Genomic DNA, 24,202 nt, shown 5'->3' with positions numbered 1-24,202 from the left:
ATGATCTTGAACGCGGAGGCTTCCTGAGTATTCCTTGTAGACTTTTTGTCTGAGAGTAATGCCATTTACATTATTAAACCTTGTATGATTAGACTTCGTTTCAAAATAAATTTGACTAGCAAGTTATGTCCTAACAAAAGGCTAATGACATTTATAAGGCAGAATAAATAAACAACTAATCGGATGTCTTCATCACGTCCACATTAATCTAGTGGATCTTCGTGATATGGTGCCAGTTGGATTCATTTTAAGTCTGTACTTTCCTTTGTTTCTAACTGCCCTTTAAAAATCAATTCCTAGAATTAGGATATATTTCCAAAGGCCAAAGTGGTAAAATTGCACTTAAAAAAAGGTTTAAAGTTATATTGTTTTGAAGCTTTCTCTCCATAATTTATAAAAGTCATTTTTATTTTAGAAAGAACACAAAACTCCCTTTTTGGACACACCCAACCTCTATTTGAACAATCAAGTGATTATCTGTTGACCTAATTGTAAAATATTAAAGAAACGTGATATTTCTAGAATCCAAAGGTGACCCCAGTGCTAAAGAGGCAAATGGCATTGGTTTTCAGCTTCATCTATGGTTACCTATGATACATTAAAAAAGTCTATGACATCTTTCCCATTTTCTATTTCAAACATACTGATCTTAAAATGCTAATATTTAACACAGACTTCAAAAGTGGGTTCTTATAATTAATTCTGTTACTTGGTAACAATTTGGACCTTAAGACTTTTATGCCTTTAAGACTTTTATACCTTTAGATACATAAGTTTCGATTGATTCCTAGTATTTTATATGTGCTCTGTAGTTTTAAAAATAATAATGATGATCTTGGGCTGTGCATTTATACACAGGATATTGAACAAGGGTTCTATCAAATAAACTAGATTTAAAGTCAAATCCATATTATTCAAATTATTAAAATCTTTATTAATAGCTGGTGTGTTGAATAATAAAACTAAACTTGTATTCATACTGTCCACATGTCCCCACTGAGACCAGTAATATGCCTTCTCTATATAATTAGAGTTACAAATGAATAATCAATTTTGAACTTCAAATGAAAGAACCAAATTAACAGGGATAGTTGGAAAAGAAGAAACTCTTCCACTGTCTACCTCTTGATTAGTTTCTGAAAGTATTATGCTTTCAGCAATAAAGGAAAATAACCTGACAATTACCTATATTATGTTTTCTTATTCTTTGGAGCACTTTGTAACCCACTGGGAATTGATCAGTATTTAATTTTGTATAGAGTAGTGGTATTCAACTTAAATCTCAGCTGGGGTATCACAGAGCTGCTATCTGTCATATATATTAATCATCTTTAGGACTTCTGTAGCCTAGCTTCAAAGCACTTTGTAAGTATCAATCTAAATGGTTTCCATTAAACCAAGCAAATATATGGCTTATTGTTGGGGAAATTAGAGCCCATGTTTGAAAAAAACAGCCTCTTGTCTCAGATTGCATCTCTGTCGTAAGTTTGTATGTTTACTTGTGTTTTTAAGTTACTGAAAATCAATTTTCTAAGAGTTGGAAAATTAGCAATCCAAAGAAATAACTGGGAAGAAAAGGAAATTAACGATTGTCTCAATGTATAGTAAAAATGAACTATGAATCAGGAGTTATTTTAGTACCTACTGGTGTGAGATATGCAAATCATTGTACATGTTTATAGGATCACTTAATACCATAAAAAGTGGCATTTTAACTTCAGCCTTATCCCAACTGAAAGAGATATGTCATTCCAAAGACTCTAAGATCAAAGTAAAAGTTACCTGGCTGCCGGAATACATAAAAATGCTTAAGTAATGCTCATATATGCTGGGCACATAAAAATGCGGTAAGAATTTAGTAGTATTATTTTTAACACTTTTTCCACACTGGCCAAGTCTACAGTAGTGACTTTTTCTGGGCTATCCATGTAGGAGAAAGAAAAATCAAGGATGTTTCCTTTTAATAGTATAATGATTCAGTTATTCACTGAATGTTTCTGGGGGACACTTCAGTCAATCCTATAACCAATTTAACAATCAAGGCTGATTCATATTCTAATTCTGTGGTTCTATTTTAGTGAAGTAGGAACTGAGGTGTATGCTGATATTAGTTAATGAAATCTCTTACTGAGGCCCAGCAAAGTTAGGGTGGATTTTTTTTTTTTTTTAATTTTTTATTTATTTATTTTTTTTATTAAAGATTTTATTTATTTATTTATTTGACAGAGAGAGACACAGCGAGAGAGGGAACACAAGCAGGGGGAGCGGGAGAGGGAGAAACAGGCTTCCCGCTGAGCAGGGAGCCCGATGCGGGGCTCGATCCCAGGACTCTGGGATCATGACCTGAGCCAAAGGCAGATGCTTAACGACTGAGCCACCCAGACGCCCCTAGGGTGGATTTTTAAGTTGCTGCCCTAGATTATCAAGTTCCTCTTTACTCGCCAATCATTTCATTTGAGTATCAGTTCACTGAACATTGTCAATTCCTACATAACACACATCTTGGGTCTATACCCGCTTCTCACATCTTAATCTCCAGCACCTACTGCAATGACTTATTTACCAGAGGCACTAGGTAAATGTTTGTTGAATGAATTTACTCAAGTATGACAGCAAAAATGGATAGACAGAAGTAGACAAGGGGAAAAGCAGCACAGAAGGCAATAGGATCCAATGGCATGCCCAATGAAGAAAACTCAGGGAATCTGGTTTCCCAAGACACTATTACCAATAATTTGATATGACCTCAAGTGATATGATGAAAAATAGCTTTCTAAAAAATGAGAGGACAAGCCACGTATTGGGAGAAAATATATTTGCAAAAGACTTATCTGATAAAGGACTGTTTTCCAAAACACACAAAGAACTCTTAAAACTCAACAATAAGAAAATGAACAGCCCAATTAAAAAATGGGCAAAAGACTTAAACAGACACTTCACCAAAGAAACACAGATGGCAGATAAGCACATGAAAAGATGCTCAATGTCATGTCACTAGGGAATTGCAAATTAAAATAACAATGAGATACCACTACACACCTATCAGAATGGCCGAAAATCAAAACACTGACAACACCAAATGCTGGTGAGGATGTGGAGCAACAGGAACGCTCAATCATTGCTGGTGGGAATGCAAAATGGCACAGCCACTGTGGAAGACAGTTTGGCAGTTTCTTAGAAAACTAAACATATTCTTACCAGATGATCCAGCAATTGCGCTCCTTGGCATTTACCCTGAGTTGAAAACATGTCCACATAAAAACTACGCATGGATGTTTATAGCAGCTTTATTTATAATTGACAAAATCTAGAAGCAACGAAGATGTCCTTCAGTAGGGGAATGGGTAGATTGTGGTTCATCCAGAAAAAGAAATATTATTCAGCGCTGAAAGGAAGTGAGCTATCAAGCCATGAAGAGACATGGAGAAAACTTACATGCATATAAGTGAAGGAAGCCAATCTGAAAAGTTTACATAGTGTATGATTCCAACTATATGACATTATGGAGAAGGCAAAACTATGGGAGATAGCAAAAAAAAAAAAAAAAAAAAAATTCAGTGGTTGCCAAGCAGTTGAATTGTGGGGAGAGAGGGATGAATAGGCAAATCACAGGATTTTTAGGCTGGTGAAAGTATTCTGTATGATACTATAATGGTGAATACATTTCATTATCAATTTGTCCAAACCCATAGAATGTACAATACCAAGAGTGATGCTAATATAAACTACAGACTTTGGATGATGATGAGGCATCAATCATTATCATGGGTTCATTATTAACAAATGTGCCACTTTGGTGGGGGATGTGGATAGTGAGATTGTGCGTGTGTGGGGACAGGGGATAGATGTGAAATCTCCGTACCTTGTGCTCAATTTAAAAGTCTATGTAAAGAAAAGTAGCTTGTGATGCTTTAAAAAGGAAACAAAGAGTCTATATAAAACTTGATTTTAGGTGTCTACAGTCACTTTGTGTAACATAACCACTACTGGGCTCTAAGAACTTATGGGAAAAAATGTCCTGTCACCTAGAATCATATTTTTGTGCTTCAGATTTTTAAAACTTAAAAGTCACCTCAATTATGCCACTTTATTTCATTCTGAAGATAATTTCAGGAAGATGTTGGGGAAAAGAATAAAAATGTGGGAGGCAGAGAGGAAATATTTTTTCCTATGAAGAAAACCAGGGAGGTGATTCCAAACAGATTTGGGGGAGGCATGTGAAATCTGTTGCGGTTTATTTACCATTTTATTATCGGGGAGAACCTTCTCCCTCCTGAAATTCTTCGGGCCAGATTAATACCAGGCCAGGCCACAGACGTGTGGCTCCATTTACTGAACCTACGCCCACCACCACATCTGACACTTCCTATTATTTTCTATAGTTCTCACAACAACCCTAGAGGGACACTTTTTTTTTTTTGACAATTTGTATATTAAAAACATTGAAATTCGGGGCGCCTGGGTGGCTCAGTCGTTAAGCGTCTGCCTTCGGCTCAGGTCATCATCCCAGGGTCCTGGGATCGAGCCCCGCATCGGGCTCCCTGCTCTGCGGGAAGCCTGCTTCTCTCTCCCACTCCCCCTGCTTGTGTTCCCTCTCTCGCTGTGTCTCTCTCTGTCAAATAAATAAATAAAATCTTTAAAAATAAATAAATAAATAAAAATTTAAAAAAAAACATTGAAATTCAAGAACATGATATTTTCTAAGATTACATAGCTGGTGAAAAGAACAGCCAAAATTCTATCTCAAGTCTGCTCGACTCTGAAACTCAGTTCCTTTTCATGTGACTATGCTGTCAAGTTAGTTCAGAAACACTTGAATTCCTCCTGGAAGAATTGTGTTGGCAAAGCTACTGACATCATCCTATTAGTATGTCTTATGCTGCGTCTTCTGTTTCTGTTCACCAGCATATATTCTCCCAGCTTCTGGCTAGAGAATTTCTCACCTCTCCCTGATGCTACATCCAAGAGAGTTGGCCTAGGGGCTGGCACACAACCCAAGTCTGGCCAATCAGTATATTCCAACCCTTGCATTTGGAGTGATCTGTCCCAATGTGGACTGGTTAAAACTCAATTCCAGTCTTCTGTTTGAACTGTGGGAGAAAGGAAGATGGGAAGCTGGAGATGCCAGCAGGCATCCTGCTGGTGTGAGGGGCTGAGAATGGAGCCAACACAGAGAAAGGAAGAGCCGCGGAGACCAAGCCCCAATAAGGCTGTTTACACTCTGAACCCCATTGGAAGCTAAGGTCTGCTCCTTTTGTCCTGTGACCTATACATTCATTTACTAAAAAAGATTTTTTTTTTTTCATAACCCAACTAGGAGGTGGATTTCCTATCTTTTGCATCCCTAAGTAATACACTGCTCTATTGCTTAAAAATGTATAGTTCAACATTGTTGATGGGATTGTAAAATGGTGCAGCCACTTTGGAACAGTCTGGCAGTTCCTCAAAATGTTAAACATGGTATCCCATGAGTTACAGTGAGACTCAGCGACTCCACTCCTGGGCGCTGAAAACGTACGTCCACAGAAAATCTTGTACCTGAATGTTCATGTAGCAGCATTACTCAGAATAGCCCCAAAGCAGAAACAGCCAAAATGGCCACCAACTGACCGATGGATTTTAAAAATGTGGCCTACCCATACAGTAGGAAAATGGGAGTAGGCCTACCCATACAGCAAGAAAATGGGAGCGAAGTATTGATACGTGGCCCGACGTGGACAGACCTTGAAAACATGATGCTACATGAAAGAAGCTCGTCATAAAAAGACATGTCATATGATTACGAAGTGTCCAGAATGGCAAATCAGAGACTGGAAGTAGACTGGTGGTGGCCAGGGGCTGGGGAGAGAGGGAGGACAGGGAGTGACCATGGGCACATGCGGTGATGACAATGTTCTAAAAGTAAATAGCGGGGATGGGTGCGCGACTCCGTAGATATACGGTAAACCACTGAATTGTACGCTTTAAATGGGTAAAATTATATGGTGTGTGAGCTCTATCTCTATAATAACGCTGTGACTCTATTTATAGTCTGACTTTTTAAAATGTCATTATATTTATAGTTTGCAACTTTACTACAGAAAATATACAGTATATGAAGGATGTCCTCTAACTGTATGATTCTAAATAGTCTTATATAAAACACTGTACAATAACATTCTTTTAATGAAGATTAAAAAATCATTAAGGAAATATTACAAAGGAAACAAAAACAACAAGAACAAAATTACATTGTTTTGATACTTCGTGAGACATAATTTGATTTTTCTATAAGCTTAGCTGAACAACTATACAGTAGTATTTAAATAAATCCATCTGCTTTATACAAAAGAAACACCCTAACACAGTAGAGTCTCATAATGTCTTGGTGAACACCAATTTGATGCTTTAGGATTTTAATGTGTTAACAAATTTTCAAACTCAGGCAAGTTTTGAAATGTCTTCATATTGAATTCCTTCAACTCTGCGTCCTTTTAAAGGGCCCTACAAGTTAAAACAATAGAAAAAAAAAAAGATTAAAAACACACAGGGACTTAAAAGACAAGAAAAATGACACTACACTTACAGATCCAAATGCGCCTTTTCCATACCCCCGTAACCCTAGTATGGTAGCTAACGTTTCTCTGCGACTCTGAATTTTAAACTTTTCTAGGGCATCCTCATCACGAAGTGCAGTGACTTTTTCAATGACATGTGAAATGTGTCATCACTACATGCTGTGGCAGGGACCTGCTGGCTGCTCCGTGTGTCCTCTGATCCCAGGATGCTTTTTCCCCGGTTCCCCGCGTGGGGAGGTGTGGTCATAAGATGGAGCCCCGGCCACAGAGGGGAACGGAAGTGACGCACATGGTCCTCGCGTGTGGCCCACCTTGCTCAGCCTTGGCGTGTGTGAAGCACACGGCAGCTGTAAAAGCCACTTGTTGAAGGTGGTGGAGACATGAGCTGTAAAAATCCTGGGCTCACACATCGCCCCTCCGAGAAGAGCTGATCAAGCTCCCATCTTGATCTTCCTGATCAAGAACACCCATCCTGGGGCACCTGGGTGGCCCAGTCGGTTGGGCGACTGCCTTTGGCTCAGGTCATGATCCTGGAGTCCCGGGATCGAGTCCCGCATCGGGCTCCCGGCTCAGCGGGGAGCCTGCTTCTCCCTCTGACCCTATCCCCTCTCGTGCTGTTTCTCTCTCTCTCTCTCTCAAATAAATAAATAAATAATTTAAATTAAAAAAAAAAAAAAAAAAGAACACCCATCCTGGACTTTCAGAAGGAGAAGTTAAATTTTACCGTGTTTGTGCCATTTGGGGGTTTCTTTTTCAAGAGCAGATAGCATGTTAAGCAATTCAGATCCTCAAACATGTCTGTCTAGTTTAGCTCTGACAGCTCGGCTGGCCTTTATTACCGAAAATGAGCCCAACCTCAAATGTATTTGCTTTTTCTGTTCGTATCCAAAAGAAAGGAAAAGGGTTAAACTAGATACTGGGAAAGAACACCTGTCACAAAAGTGGATACAGCCTGGGAACAGAGAGGCACAAATGTGGGTCCTGAGCCCAGACTGACCAAGTTCAGATCCCACCTGCACAAGTGACTTGAGCCTTCGGTGCCCCACTATCCCCGAGGGGGGGATTAATAATAGGACCTAGGTTCCTGGGCTGTTGGGAAATAGAAACAAGTCAATAAAGTGCTTAAAACAATATCTGGAACATGATAGGAATATGAGCTCAATAATTCTTGGCTCTTATTAAATCTTTTGGTTAAAATTTGAAAGCTGGTCCTCTCTCTTGCAAAGTATAAAATGACGATGATGATGACTCTAACCTTGAAGTGAGGTTTCAGTGTTTTTCATTGTGAATCATACCTCCCCTTAACAATCCTTTTTAAAATGCTACTCCTTTAATATATAACAATGACTGTATTTAAAGGAAGTAAGTTCCCAGATGAAGCATGACAAAGGGCTGAATCTTTCATTATCAAGTACAAAGGCCTGTGGTCAAGTTCGCTTTTCTCTCTCTCTTTTTTTTTTTTTACAAAGCTGGGGAATGGGAAGGGAGCCAGTCCCTCAGTTAATTAGGCAAACAGGCTAAAAGGCTGAGACAGTTTTTGAACAATTTGTTAGCTACTTAAAAATCTGCTTAATAAATGAGTAAATTTCAAATATTTTGATACTGATCTACAATTTCAGATGTCAGAAATGATAAAAAATAGCAGGAGAAATCCCTTAGAAAGTTTGTGTGTTTCATGGCAATGATGTGAAGGAACCATGGGGACGCAGACGAGTGGACACAGGCTCACACAAACAGATTATTTTTTGCATGTCATCCTTGCGCAGGGGCCATGCTAATCTTCTCTGTATTGTCCCAATTTTAGCATATGTGCTGCCGAAGCGGGCACAAAAGATTATTTTTTAAATGGGGGCAAGCTGCAAAAGAAAAGAAAAGTAGTAGGTGGATTTCTCCTTTGAAACGTACATGCTGCTTGGCAGTCAAGAAGGCCTTCCATGTGGGGCCCTCCCAGGCCCTGCCTCACTGCAGTTCTGTGTGCCACACAAGCTTAGGAAGGAGGAGCTGCTCGGGTCACAGGGAGGGAGGAAAGGAACAGGCCCATGAAAACCACACACTGACCCAAAGGGATCTGGACGGAACCTAGAATGCCCTCCGCAGTGATTAGCTGTTTTGCATTTCCCTGAGATGAAAGCATGAATTGAAGCAGGATCTAATTTGGATAGGACTATGCATTTAAAAAAGTGCAGGAGAATCATTTCGCCAAGGAAATATGAGATGTTCCATGACCTTATGCTGGCTGAGAGAAAAACTGACCGAGTTTTTAAAAAAAAACTCAATCTATGAATTCAGTCAGATCGGTACATTTCTCAGTACCAGGAGAGACGCCTTTTCCTTTCCTTCCCTTATGGTTTATGTTCGTGAATGCCAGTTTTTAAGTTCGTGTTGTCAGAGACAGAAAAAAAAAATGCTCAATTTACTTAAATGTGGTTTCTCTCATATAAGGACCTACACCATTTTCCAAACGCAATCCAGTGTTGGGTTCAGGTGCCTACAACCCCTTAACGCAACGCATGAAACTGGGCAGTTACCTGTCAGTTCTAGAGAGTGCTCAGGACGGTCATCAGACTCTCCGAGGGGTCTATTAACCCCCCAAATGTTAATGAATGCTACGGTACTGGGTATGAAAACTGATTTCATTTGGAGGCACAGCACAGTCGTTTGCTGTTCCAAAATGCATTAGGTGGCAGGGGGGAAAAGCCCGCTTTAGGCCCTTCTTTCCCCCAGGAGACGTCTCAGGCCTTACAGGGCCATGCTCCCAGGCCTGTCAGTGAGCCATCCGTTCTGTCAATCAACACTTTGAATTGCACATCAGATTTCCTGAAATTACTTTACTGATCTCTGCTACCTTCTAGCCCTTTATGAAAGAAGGGGAGGACTGTTTAAAATATTGATCTCTGGGGCTTTTCCCCCATTGCTTCTGACTCTATATTCCCCACTAATTATACCATGTCAAATTGAGTTTTATATTAGATGTGAGAGAAAAAAAGTCGGGATGTGAAACTGTACACACGGCATACAATTTTATAAAATACCAAGACTGGAAAGGAACAGATCAAAATATTAAAGGGAGTTATCTGGCTGGGGGATTATGGGTAATTTTTAAAGCTATTTGTATTCAATTGTCCTTTTCAGGTTTTACACAATGAGTATTGCTATAGACTGAATGTGTCCCATCCAGAATTCATAGTTATGACCTAATGCCCAATGTGATTGTATTTGGTGTCAGGGCCTTTGGGGAGTGATGAGGTTGTGGGGGTGGGGCCCTCATGAATGGACTGGTGCCCTTATAAGACCCCAGAGAGCTCCTTTGTCCCTTCCACCAGGTGAGGACACATGAACCAGGAAGCAGGCCCTCCCCAGACGCTAAATCTGCCAGTGCCTTGTTCTTGCATTTCCAGCCATCAGAACCATGAAAAGCACATTTGCTTATAAGCTACCCAGTCTATGGCATGCTGTTACAGCAGCTTGAGTGGACTAAGACACATATGCATTTCTTTTGAAATCAGAACACAAAATACTTTACAATGGCAGAGTCATTACAGAAACTAAGCCGACAGATTTCCATATAGGAGAGAAGACAAACAAAAAACCCAAACAAAAAACCCAGACTCTAAAATAAAACAAAGACCAACCCAATGAAAAAGAATTCTGGCACATTTTTAAAGCATTTAGAAATTTCTTTGTGTCAACATACGTACAGTTTCAATGACTATAGTAGCTGAGAAGGTCTTCTCATTGATGGATTCTAAGATGCCTTCATTCCCTCTGTAGCCTCCATTTAAAACGAGAATTCTTTTTCCTACAGTAGAAAAGAGTATCACACTGAATGCAAAGAAATGTTCACTTTTTTCTTCTACTTTGTTATAGCAAAATGCAGCTACACTGAATGAACATAACGAAAACCAAAACCCATCTTAGAAGTTCTTCATCATTTTAGAACTCTGTAATATTCTAAAGGAGAGTTTATAGATGCCTTGATCACTGTTAACATTCTAAGAATCCTCATGGTTTTTTTCACTTACTTGTCAAAGGGATACATTTTAACTTAGATTGCAAGTAGAAGGTACTTAGGGGAAATGTCTACAGTCCAGAAATAATCAGAAAAAATTTTAGCTTACTTTGGCTTTTTTTTTTTTTTTTTAAGAGATGGCGGGTGTGTGAGCAGAGGGGGAGGTGCAGAGGGAGAGAGAGAGAATCTTAAGCAGGCTCCACGCTCAGGCGGAGCATGACATAGGGTTTGATCTTAGGACCCTGAGATCATGACCTGAGCTGAAATCAAGAGACAGACACTTAACCAACTGAGCCACCCAGGTGCTCCACTTTGCCTCATTTTAAAAATCATAGGATTGGGGTGCTTGGGTGGCTCAGTCGTTGGGAGTCTGCCTTCGGCTCGGGGAGCCTACTTCTCCTTCTCCAACTCCCCCTGCTTGTGTTCCTGCTCTCACTATCCTGCTCTCTCTGTCAAATAAATAAAATCTTTTAAAAATAAATAAATAAATAAATAATAAAAATCATAGGATGGTTTGGCAGTTTCATAAAAATTTAAACATATCCCACTATGAGTGAACTATTCTACTTCTAAGTATTTTCCCAATAGAAAAGAAACCATATGCCCATATAAAGACTTGCATATGAATGTTCTTGGAGGTTTTATTTGCAACAACCAAAAAACTGTGACCAACTCAAATGTCTATCAAAAGGTGACCGAATAAACAAAAAGTGGTACATCCATATAGTCAAACACTACTTAGTAATAGAAAGAAGCGAGCTATGTATACACTTGACAACATGCATGAACCCAAAATAATTATGCTTAATGAGAGATGCCAGACCAAAAAACAGGACACGTGGTATGATTTCATTCATATAAACTTCTAAACAGGAACTCTTCTGTAGTGATGGAAAGCAGACAAGTGGTTGCCTCGGGGTACATGGTAAGCAGGAGTGGAGGGGTGGCGGGGAAGAATTATAAAGGAAAGTGATAAAACTTTGGGGGGTGATGGGTACATTCATGATCTCGATTGTAGGGATGGTTTAAGACAGTATTCACGGGTTAAAGTGGATCAAATTGTATACTTTATATGAGTGCAGCTTACTGTGTGTCAGTCACATCTCACTAAAGCTGAAAAAAAATTTTAAGCCATAAAGTGAGTTTTGTTTTAGGGGGAAAGCATAAAGGATCCGATAAGCGGAAGTTTTAGAGTCTAACATCGCTGTGCTAGCAAGGATAGTATTGTGAAGTCTGGGTCAGAGGCAAACAACTTGGGCATAGCAGCATTCATGCTAGATATTCGGAAGTACTCAAATGATAGAGACAATTAAGGAAAAGAAAAAGCAAAACAATACAGACTTTTACTTTACTATCTCAGGTAGCTAGAGAAATATATTAATAATAACTATAGTACGATTAATTTTTTTTTCCTTGTGAGTTTGTTTTGTTTCAGAAAAAAAAAAAAAAAAAAGAAGAATCCCAGAAAGGGAAAATTGATTCAGCCACAAAATAGCTTTCACAGAGGACTGGTAAACAAACTATCGTGTCACCTGAAATGAAGCGTATCAGTTACACCAGCAGCTATATATTTCTAGAATGGAAATCTGGGTCTGTAACTATCAAGTAATGTCAAGAAACTATGGTTTTAAGGCTGGGATCACTCATTTCGATAGCATACACATTAAACGGTCTGCAAAAAGATTTACCTGGTGCTGGAATTACTGTTTCTAAATGAGTCTGGTCAAGTTTCAGCTTGTCTCCTGAGTCAATCATCTTTACAACAGCTGTATATTTGTCAATTACTTCCTGTCATGTGAAATCAACACTTTTATAATAGCAGAAATAAGTGCACACAAATTTCAAAGGACAGAAATAGATAAGATGAAAACAAATGAAATTCCAGTCAAAAGGTAAGTGCTGTAACTCCTTCTATAAATGACACTATTTTATAGATTCCATATACGACTATTCATTCTAGGCTTCTTTTTAATTTTTTTAAAATTTTATTACGTTTTTAATTCCAGTAGAGTTCACAAACGATATTACGTTAGTTTCACATGTACAATATAGTGGTTCTATGCTTCCTAATAAAGAATTCAATTCAAGGCTTAGTGAAGGTTTTCGTCTGGAGAGAATAAAGGACTGGTTGGTGATCTTAGACTACGACTTCAACAAATACAGTGAGAAGAAGAATGCCTAGCTTGAAGTACAATAGAAGGGCATTTCTGCATGCACAATGCTGGGTTCCAGAATTAAACTATTTAGCAACAGCAAAGAGAGAAAAGGACTGAAGCGTCAACCTTTAACTTTTAAAATCCTAGAACAACTAAAAGTTTCTTGGGCAAAACACAACAAGGAAGTCCTCCTTAGAACTCTGGGGACATAGTTGTCTTGCCCATCATTAACAAAGAGGATGTGTCTCACTGATTGGCAAGGCACGCAGAGCAAGCGAGTTTAAGCTGTGCCAGTGGGATTTCATACATGCTATTTGCCCCAGTAAGAAAGCACACCAAAGTGAAATAGAAACTATGGCCACAAAAGAATCATTTTCTCACAAATTATGAATTCAGCTTTCCTTTTATGGAACCATCAAGATCCTGAGACACAATGTTCCTGCCCTGAGGACGTGATTTTTCAGGAATATCAAAATGGCTTGACTCGGCCAGGCCCAGCTCCTTCCACAAATTCCATTCACAGCCTCCCGTCCTTACCTTCACAACACCCTTTTTCTTATGATATTTCTCTCCGAGTTTTTTGGTTATAATTTTCACGATGATTTCCTAGAAAATAACAACAAAAAAATAAAGATGAAAGGGAACACATAAGTTAGCTTTCTGGTTTTACTCCTTCACTTTAAACCATGTTCACCAAAAATCATAGCAAAACGTAACTGCTCTGCTAAATAAGAAATTTTGGAGTTCTAAGCCTTCCCAATTATGCAAAACATTCCCTTAGTGATCTTTTATTTCTTCTTTCTCCCTTTATTCAACATGGTTACCAAGAGGTAAAAAAAATACCTGTCTCAAGGCTGATTTCCACACTGAAGGTCTCTTGAAATCTAGGACTTTTATCTGTCAATCTCAACCCTATTAATCCATGTCTTTCACAGATAGCTTCTTTCTCTCTCTGCATTCAAGGAAATGAAAAGGGCCAAAGATATTACAGTGTTGGTGTTCACTGCTGATAAAACCTCAGATGGCAGGTCTCACCGGGAATTGCAAGGAACTGAGTCTTTGAGCTTATGCATGACATTTTTCACAGTGTTATTTTCTCATTAGGTTACTCTGAATTTTTGATACAGACAGGATTCTTCAAGATTAGCTCCAGCTAAAAGTATCATTATTCTGAACATCTAATTCTCAAATGGGAGAGAAATCTGGGCTTATTTCATATTAATGCATTTTGAGTTTGCTTCTTTATCATCATTTTCCTGATTTAGATTAGCTGTCTAGTGGCTGATCATGAAAATTCATTCTTCTGACTTAATGCTATAATCACTGTAGTGATTCTGTATTTGCTACTTCAAGTGAATGTAACAGAGGTACTAGATGGTCACAAGTAAGCCAGGCTAAAAATTTTATTAATCAAAATTCAATAAGGACTTTGTAGGGAGGATATATTATAGCAGAAAAACACGTTTAAGAGAAAACGTGAATGGTCTTATTCTTAGGACTCTATTCTAAGAATCTAAGACTTTCTAAATGAAGCCAAGTAATGCCAAAACAGCTTCTCTGATTTAGCCAGAGTATTTCTGGGCTAAATTTCTCAAAGACCCTCATGGGTACACACTTAAAATTTGAAGCTAACTCATTACATCATTGGGCTTACTAACACTTGCTCACACAATAGAACGGTTCAAAATACTTCTTTTCTGAGTTTAAATAAAGCTCTCCAGTCTATCTGTGTGGACTGCTGGTTATTTTAACAAACATATTGACCATTTCAACATAAGAGACACACTGAGTCATCAGAGCACTGTTGGATGATCCTCACTTTTAACGTAATACTCTGTTAGGAGGGAACTAGGAAAAACATTTGAATAATTTATTATAAGAGAGAATTATCAAACAGAAAATATAATTGAACTGAAAGTATTACCAGTGGGAAGAAAATTTTTGGACTAAAACTTGGAATGCTTTCTCTTTTTTTCTTTTGGTTTCTTTTTCCTTTAAACCAATGAAGGGCATACATCAGAATCACCTAGGAGGCTGGTCAAAATGTGCATTTCACTGCAGGAGACTGGAAGGTGGTAGTAGTAAACATATATAATCTGGAAAAAACACTTCTCTAAAAATCTGTGAATTACTCTCTGGGTAAGAACGAATGCTTTGAGCAAAATTCTTGATTACGTTTTCATAAACAATAATCAAACTATTAATATTTACGCTAGCTACTGGAATGGAGAAAACGAAACAATACAGGGGTGGTTTCTTCCCTTCAGGTCCAGCCTTTACTGATCTCGACTCAACCTGTACTCAGAGACAGGGAGTCAGGGCGCCTGAGACACCCCAGGATGCAGGTCTGTTGACCAGTTGAGAGCACAACCTACTGAATCAGATTGCCAGGGAGATCCTGGCTCAGGGCTTACTCTATGACCTTGGGGAAATTACTCAAATGCTTGATGCCTCAGTTTTCTCACCTCTACAATGGGAATTACAACAGGAATTACCTTATAGGGCTGATAGAAGAATTCGTTGAAGTAGTTCATACAGAGGACTCATTTGTGATGTAAAGCAGCAAGTATTTTCATGTTAGCTAACCTGCTTCCTGAGCCTTCACTTGGGTACCATGTAGAAATGCCTCCCATGCAGAAGACCACAAACTAAGACATGGAAATGAAATTGTTTTCCTGCTTAGAGGGAGCAGGACTCTGAAGATCTGAATGAGAACTCTGGACTTCATGACCTTCTAGGTTATTGTTAATCTTACTTTTTGCATCAAAATGATCTAAATGACACATATTCTCACTACTTTTCAGTCTCCTATTATTGATCAAACCAGCTTCTTTTAGAAGCTTTAACAAACGCACCCTGAGCGTCTTGCGAAAACTTTACATCTAGGTTCAAAACAGAGCATCAATAAATAATACTGTTTAAAATTATTTAACTGTTTCAAAATTATTATCTTAAAATAACAGCAATAATAAATATACAATAAAATACAAAGCTCTACTTGAGCTTGTAAAATGAAAACCGGCTTTTTCCGACAAAGTACCTAAAGGGAGATTCTAAGTTCAATAAGCTGTAAGTTGAAAACAAGTGCTTCGGCATTCACAATTCTACCTTTCAGTCCCGTTTCTGAAAACACAACCCTTGTCTTATAGCAAAATTGGAAATAACTACAGGCTTAAATTCAAGATGTCCACAAACGAATCTGGCATTAAACTCAAGAAATCTTACCAGCCTACAAACGTGAAGTAACTCTCCAATACAGGTGCAGCTGATCATTTAAGATCAGATGAAAAGAAAAGTCATGAATGTTATAGATCTATCCGTATGATTTAAGTATATTTGAGAAATTCAGTCATTTGTACCAAATGTTCTTTACATGATTCACTTTTTTAAAAGCATTCAGGAAATAAGAAGCTTCAACTCAATACGTACAGGCTGTAGCCAGTGGTCTGTTCGGGCAGTTCTTTTCTTTTCCTCTTCGATCTGTAGCACACAGAAGATACAGAATTCTCTCTTTAAAATCCTCAATTTATTTCAAATACCATTCTGTGTAGCAAATGAACACCATAAAACATATACCTCAAAGGCGATCCGTGTAATTTATAAGCTCTGACAAATACAAATAAACATTTTTTGCAATTAATTTTTAATTAAAAGGAAAAAAAACCCACTTGGTGGGGGGGGGCACACCTGGCTGGCTCAGTTGGTGGAGCATGCAATTCTTGATCTTGGGGTTGTGGGTTCGAGCCCCACACTGGGTGCTGAGACTACTTAAAGATAAAATCTTTAAAAAAAAACCACACACACACATACTTGGATGTACAAAAATATGTGATAAAGCACGTCAACTGGCCAAGAAAATAAACACAAGCGACCTCTACTTAGTCAAGACTGCAAGGCCATATGCCAACGCTATATCGCCATTTCCCCACTTCCCTTGTGTGCCTGTCATGAGCTGGGAAACAAGCAACATGTTCATGTGGTAAAAACACAACACTTTAAACCAATTTTGCGCAGCACGGTTAGTCCTACAGTGATGGCCAAAAGGGGCTTCTCTGTATGATAAGGATAATAAATCTTGTGAATGTAGGGAAAGAAAAACATAACCACGAGAGATGTAAGCACAAGGGTGTCCAAACAAAGAGTGCTGAAGAGTCACATTGCGCCTTTTTCTTTCTCGATGGCTGTAAGTGAACCTGAAGTCCCAACTTTCAGTGGGACAGGATGCTGCAATTCTTTGGTTGATAATAAATTCCATTTTAATATCTCCAACTTTCCAGTATTAACAAAGAACATTCTAAATTTAGCAGGTTTTACAAGGCAGGTAGGTCTGGCTTCCCATTTTACTTTGAATTAGATTCAGGAACCTCCTGTCATGGACTATTGAGACGTCTAAGATGTTGCTCCAACTTCTCTCTCAAACTGCAAATGCTACCACTCTCGCACTCACCATTCTCCAGCCACATGGACCTTTCCTTCAGGTGCCTGAATTCAAGGTCTTTCCTGCCTTGGCACCTTTTCACAAGCTACCCCCCATGGCCCGCCCTCAGACCGCCTTAGCACTTAGCGTTTTGTAATAACTTACTCACTCGTTCACTTGTTCATGAACTGTCTCTCCTACTAGAGAGAAAGCCCCATGACACAGCGGGACTGTATTTTTCTCCCTACTACACAGACACAGGACCTCGCATGATGCCTACCACACAACAGCGACTCAGTATATGCTCAGTGATGGAGCAACTACATCTCTTAGTGTACACATTTTATATTACACTCTCAACTGTTTAGACCGCCCTGTATCGTAAGAGCACCCAGAAATGGGGAAGACCAAACAGTTGTCTCTATCCCTTCACAAATAAAGAGGAAGGTTGGGGAGATTAGAGGAAATGATATTACAGGAAAAAACAAGTCAGCTTCTTCTATCCATTTCTTCTTTCTCTTCACCTGTCCTTCTTCTCCTTTCTACTTACTTCATAAATGTATTGATAAGGTAAGGTTATGTGTGGAAAGGGAAAGAGGAAGATTCAGAACAGCTCTAGAGGTGCAAGTAGATTTAGAGCCAAAGTGTGGTCCTCAATCTTAAATCACGGGTTTTCAAGGATTCATCACATAGGCTTAGCCATTAGGTAAAGTCAAATGAAAACAACGTCATCGCTTTCTGCTGCTGGCTAGGAGGTGGTAAGTGAAGTCAGAGGCAAGAGGAGAACAGAGGCTGGTGGGAGGAATCCATGGAGGATGACAATTTTACAGAGCCACAGAAGGGAAACAGAGCTTTTGTTTTTAGCTGCAGTGACCGCCCAGGTCCTTTTGATTGAATTCCACTGACCATGAACACATGGAGAGTTCTGAACACAGCACCTGAGGCACGAAAATAAACTTGTGATGAGGGATTCCAACTCTACCCAGATGGAACTGCGTCCAGACTACCTTCCCCTAACCTAGTCTGCATACATTTTCTGACTTTATATTAATCCAAGAATTGGTGAGACTAAAATTTCCTTAGTTTGAATTATGTCATTCCTCTAACTGCTAACACATCGATAAGCAGCTTGTAAACTATACCTCCATGATTTCGTCAAGGGCAGATTTCTTTTTTTTCTTTTCTTTTGATTGAGCTGAGCTCCGGGAAGATTCTTTTCTTTTAACTGATGCTGCATTCCCGATGGTATTCAATGCGCTTGGTCCCAAGGAACTGGTAAAAAGAAAAGCCATGCTTGTTAACAAAACCAATGCACAGAAGAAGGCTTTCTAACGTGCAGAACAGTACAGAAGAAATTTGTTACACGATTAATTTACAACAGATTAGTCAAAACAACAGAGGACCTAGGACCTAAGTAGCATGAGAACATGTAACCATTCCCGCCTTAACGCCCTCTTTCCTCTCCTCACCCCTTCACTTAGTGCCAACCATGATCAGCACAGACCAGTGGGGTGCCAGCTTCGGGGTTAGGCAGATCAGGGGCTAAGGAGGCTTCTGCTTCTGACCTTGGGTGATTCACTTTTCTAAGCTTCAGTTTCTCATCTATTAATGAGGATAACAGTGTGAGCCAACTCAGAGCTCAATTGCAAGGATTAAATAAGAGGTTGGCAAAGAAGTCTAGCAATTACTGTCAGTTCTATTTTTTGAAAGCAATCTGAACATGTCACCTAATTTCTGATTGTTCCTAACTGCCTAGAATTGACAGTGTAAATTCTACTTTTTTAGTGTGGTATAAAATTGTCACCACTGGCCCAAGAATATTATCTCTGACTTATTGTATACACCAGCCATTCTGAATAACTCGTTACTGACTGAGCCATGCCATGTTTCATGCCTTTGCAAACTGCCTCTTTTATACCCAGCTCAATCTCTATTTGTTCCAATTAGAACAAATATCTATCTCTATTTGTTCCAATTCTTTAAGATCCATTCTTCATGAGGGTTTGAACTGCCATAGCACTTTCTAGCTTGTATCATACGCCACCTTATATTATAATCATTTGCATATATGATTTGTACATATAATAATGGGTATATATTTGTATATACTTATTTTTTTCCTGTAAAGAGAGTTGCTATCTTGTGACTCACATAAAATACATGCTCAGTTAATATCTCAATGAATCTTACCAGTGTAATCATTTAGTTTGTCATATTTGCAAAAGACGAACAAAGGATAAATACATGCAAAAAGCTACCATGAAGATAACCAAGGAAAAAGGTGTGATTAACAGAAAAACAACAGAATTATTATTCAGGCTTTTAGTTTTCAGGGGAGAAAGCATGAGTGGAGGGGATGGAGCAGGGGCAGAGGGAGAGAGAGGGAGAGAGACGGAGCAGAAGTGGGAGAGCGGCAGGCAGAGGGAGAGAGAGAAGCAGGCTTCCCACGGAGCAGGGAGCCCGATACGGGGCTCGATCCCAGGACCCTGGGATCATGACCTGAGCCGAAGGCAGCTGCTTAACTGACTGAGCCACCCAGGCGCCCCCCCCAACCATTACTTTTCTGTACAGGGGCCCCAGGTCAGGATTCCCCCACTCAGTCATCACGGCAGGTATTCTTCGTTCACCAAACTGTAACGTTTTACATTTACCCTTTTGAAAAATCACTTACTGGGTTTTGTCCCATAATTCAATCCTCTGAATAGATTTCTAAGTTCTGATTCTGTTTCTGGGACCCTTGCGCTCTGGTGGTGGGGATGTCAACTGGGGCAGCTGCTGTGGCAAATAGCGAGGCAGAACTATCATACAACCTGGCACCTCCGCTGCTGGGTCTCCATCCAAAGGGACTGAAAGCAGGGACCCAAACAGGTATCTGAACACCAATGTTCAGAAAAGCATGGTTCATGAACGCCCAGAGGTGGGAGTGACTCGAATGTCCAATGACTGATGAAGAGATGAAGCAGATGTGGTGCATACATACAAAAGGATATTATTCAGCCTTAGAAAGGAAGGAAATTCCAACACGTGCCGCATCATGGATGAACCCTGAAGACATTAAAGCGGGTGAAAGAAGCCAGGCACAACAGGGCAATCGCTGTAGACTTCTTCTCCTATGAGGAGCCTAGAAGAGTCCAATCCACAGAGACAGAAAGCAGAATAGAGGCTACTGGGGGTTGGGGGCTACCGGGAAATGGGGAAGCAAGCATTTAATGGGGACAGAGTTTCAGTTTGGGCTGATGAGAAAGCCCGGGAGATGGATACTGGTGACGGCTGCACACGTGACATGAATCGCCCGAACTGTATGCTTAAAAATGGTGAAAATGGTCAACTTTATGTTATATGTATGTCACCGCACAAAAAAACTAAACTGAAGAGAAAGAAAGTTTCCTATCAAGAACATTTATTTGGCCTTATTTAATGTCTACAGCGTGACAAGCAATGGTGATAAAAACACAAACAGAAGAGCCCATCGGGATCTCACGACAGGGTGGGAGAACAGACCCGGAAGGGCATTCCGGGAAGTAAGGACAGAAGATGTAAAGGCAAGAAAGGGTGAGCCACCGAGGCTCACTTAGGATGGGGCAAATAATTTAGCATAGCTGGAGGGCAAGGGGCGGGAGAGGCACCGGATCAGTAGCATGGACAAAAATGACGTTATCCCGCAGGTGAAAGAAAGACATTTAGAAAGATCTTCCTGCTTGCAATATCACGATTCTATTAGAGCTAAAATGAATAAGGAAGAATATAAGAAATGTTGACAGAAGAAATTATGAAGGACAGAAGTCAGTAACACAGAAACCAAAGAAATGACAATTTCAAGAAAACAAAAAGTTGGTATTCTAAAAGAGTAATAGAATAGCAAATTTGAGAGCCTAGGTAAAAAGAATATTCTAGAAAAATCAAAATTATACAAATTATTGAAATTTGTATGATCAAGATTATATTGAGAAGTTGAATAAACTAATGACCATAATGAAACTGAATCAGTAGTAAAAAAGTATTCCCTCACCTGTAAAAGATACTAGCACAATATTTTACCAAATTTTACCAAGCTTTCAAAGTGATAATCCCTATCCTAAAAACACTAGAGTCAAAAAAGAATACCTATACAAATCATTTTAAGAGTAGAAACTTAAGTATCAATCTCAATAATGAACATTAAAGTAAAATGCAAAACAAAAGTCTGTTTTTTTCAGCTGTGTATTATTAATTAATTAATTTCAGCTGTGTATTATTATTAATCAATTAATTTACTTTTTTAGAGAGCGAGCACCCCCCAGTGCATGAGCACACAGAGGGGGGAGGCAGAGGGAGAGGGAGAGAGAATCTCAAGCAGACTCCCGACCAAGTGGAGAGGCTGATGCGGGGCTCAGTCTCACGGCCCTGAGATCATGAGCTGAGCTAAAATCAAGAGTCGGACGCTTAGCCAACCAAGCCGCCCAGGCGCCCCAGCTGTGCACTGTATTTGATCTTACACTACCTGCTCTAACAGTAACACCCCTCCTCCCCAAAGATGCTATTGGAGGCTGACAAATTGAGACGGGGCAAGATGGGACTCAAATCAAGGCAAGAAATGAACAGGAACAGACTGGAAATGGAACGTTTGCTTCTAGAACAGCCCTAGATTTCTGCTTTCAGTAACTGGAGTGAGTCCTAACGCAATTAAAGAAGAGAAGCCCCAAAAGAGAAATGGAAACTGAGTAACCTCTGTTCAAACACTGGAGAAGCAGGGCTTATCTTTGTGCCTCCATATAATCTAAAGTATCAATTTTTTATATCTAGATCCTTTTGTTCATTCTGAGTTTCAGATATACAAGAGATATAAATCAACAGGAAAATAAATCTCAAACTCTATAAAAATGGACCATAATCTCAGAAAAAGAAAATTTAGATGAGTCTTTCCATTGTATTATTTGAGACACTATATATGAGTTATTATAGATACTCGAGACTGAACTCATAGAACTTAGTCAAATAAAACTATTTTTACTAGTAACATCAGAGCCTGGCATCAGGCTATAGAAGGCTAACTAGCAGACCCGAGATAACAGGTCCTCATCCTTGGAGTTAATAAATGTTACCTTATTTGGAACAGGCTCTCTGCAAATGAGATTAAGTTATAGATTCTGAGATGAGATTATCCTGGGTTGCCTGAGCAGGCTCTCTATGGAACCACATACATCCTTTTACGTGAAGACGGAGCAAAGAGAAATGTGAAGACACTGCTTCTGAAACTGAAGGATGCAGCCACAAGCTAAAGAACTCCAGAAGCCACCAGAAGCTGAGCAAGGCAAAGACCGGATTCCCCCCAGAGCCTCCAGAGGAAGTGCCGCCCTGCATGCGGCCTGATTTTGGCTCAGGGATACTGACTTCAGACTTCTGGCTTCCAGAGAAAGAACACATTTCTGTTGTTTCAAGGCACTTGGTTTGGGGTGCCTGGATGGCTCAGTCAGTTAAGCATCTGCCTTTGGCTCAGGTCATGATCCCAGGGTCCTGGGATCGAGCCCCCCATTGGGCTCCCTGCTCGGTGGGGAGCCTTCTTCCCCTCCACCCCTCCCCCTGCTCGTGCTCTCTCTCTCACTTTGCTCTCTCTCAAATAAATAAATAAAATTAAAAAAAAAAAAAAGACACTTGGTTTATGGTAATTTGTTACAGCAGCCATAGAAAACTAATACAAGGGAGACCAATTTGGGGGCCACTGGGACCAATTTTAACATTTACCTACACTCAGGAATAACAAATAATAAAGGAGAACGGAGAGAAACACGTACGGGTCTAAAAACCATAAGGCGTGTGTGACTGGATATATTTGACTCTGTCTTCCAGGTCATATCCTACCAATATTTTGAAAAGAATTTTCTTTTCAAATGTACTGTATGTGGGACCCAATTAACCATGTCCTTCATGGTATCTACTGTAGGTGTCAATTCTGAAGCATTTAGATCAGAGTGAAGATCTCTGGCAAGCCCAGAGAAGCAGTTATACATTGCTCCTCTATTTCCTTCACTTCTCCTGGCCACTTTTCTAGCTGTGCCAAGAAGCACTAGCCTATAACTTAACCAAGAAAACTGAGTTAGGTCTTAAATAAACAACACGTAAAATACTAAGTAAAGGGGCGCCTGGGTGGCTCAGATGGTTGGGTATCTGCCTTCTGCTCAGGTCATGGTCCCGGGGTCCTGGGATCAAGCTCCGCATCAGGCTTCCTGCTCTGCGGGGTGTCTGCTTCTCCTCCTCCTTCCTGCTCGGGCTCTCTCTATCTCTGTCTCTCTCAAATAAATAAATATTTAAAAAAATAAAAATAAAAATAAATAAATAAAATACTAAGTAAATATTGGCCAACTAAAAACAAAATTCTGGTAGACGCTGGGAAGGCACCTTCCTGAGTATCTTACCGTTTTGTTTTGTTTTGTTTTGAATCTCCATAACCAAACTGGACACGTTGCGCATCACAGATTGTGAATAAATATTTGGTGAAAAAACAGATAAGAACCGCAAGAGAAGAGAACATGAAAAGGGAACAGAAGCAACCTGACCACATGCTATATCAGGGTTTGGCAAACTCCAACCTGAGGGCCAAATGCAGCCTGCCACCTGTATTTAGAAGTAAGATCATATTGGAATACAGCCACGTGCATTTGTTGGAACATTGTCTGCGGCTGCTTTCTCACTCTGACAGCAGTCAAGTGGCTGTGACAAAGACAACCGGCCAATCATGTCTGAAATACTTACTATGTGGCCTTTTACAGAAAAGCTTGGTCAGGCCCTGCTCGGCTACTTACACCAGGCAGCCGGGAGCACAACTACGAGTACGTGCCTTCTGGTGCATTTATACTTTACCAGGGCCTAAGAAGGCGGGTGAATAACCTAGTCTCTGTTCTCACAAAATCTTAACACAGTAGGCAGAACAAAAACTGTATACCCAAGCTAATATTTAAACTTGGTGAGTGGGCTGTGATAGAAAAATCCATAGCACTGCAATAGCTTAGGGGAGCCACTAAGCGGAGAAGGACTCAGAGAAAAGCAAACACTTGTCATGTGAGGCATTTAATCAAAATGTGCCTTT

At 39.7% G+C, this 24,202-nt stretch overlaps 1 protein-coding gene and 1 pseudogene across 1 annotated transcript in view; both read right to left on the bottom strand.

Moving 5' to 3' along the window:
• Positions 1 to 6,143: 6,143 nt before the first annotated feature.
• The window catches only part of KIN (Kin17 DNA and RNA binding protein), a 33,017-nt gene continuing 14,958 nt past the window's right edge, over positions 6,144 to 24,202 (bottom strand). Inside the window, exons 8-13 of the mRNA XM_035021682.1 lie at positions 18,282 to 18,411; positions 16,152 to 16,202; positions 13,260 to 13,328; positions 12,255 to 12,354; positions 10,256 to 10,356; positions 6,144 to 6,483 (exon numbers count right to left, since the gene is read on the bottom strand). Of these exons, the coding sequence (XP_034877573.1) occupies positions 6,421 to 6,483; positions 10,256 to 10,356; positions 12,255 to 12,354; positions 13,260 to 13,328; positions 16,152 to 16,202; positions 18,282 to 18,411 (514 nt within the window). The 3' untranslated portion in view covers positions 6,144 to 6,420. The remainder of the gene's footprint in view (positions 6,484 to 10,255; positions 10,357 to 12,254; positions 12,355 to 13,259; positions 13,329 to 16,151; positions 16,203 to 18,281; positions 18,412 to 24,202) is intronic.
• On the bottom strand, positions 8,287 to 8,385 carry LOC118022011 (annotated as a pseudogene).

This window comes from Mirounga leonina, unplaced genomic scaffold (genome assembly GCF_011800145.1).
Source record: "Mirounga leonina isolate KUSES-001 unplaced genomic scaffold, KU_Mleo_1.0 Mir_175, whole genome shotgun sequence".
Taxonomy (NCBI): domain Eukaryota; kingdom Metazoa; phylum Chordata; class Mammalia; order Carnivora; family Phocidae; genus Mirounga; species Mirounga leonina.
This window is presented reverse-complemented; position numbering and strand designations above follow the sequence as displayed.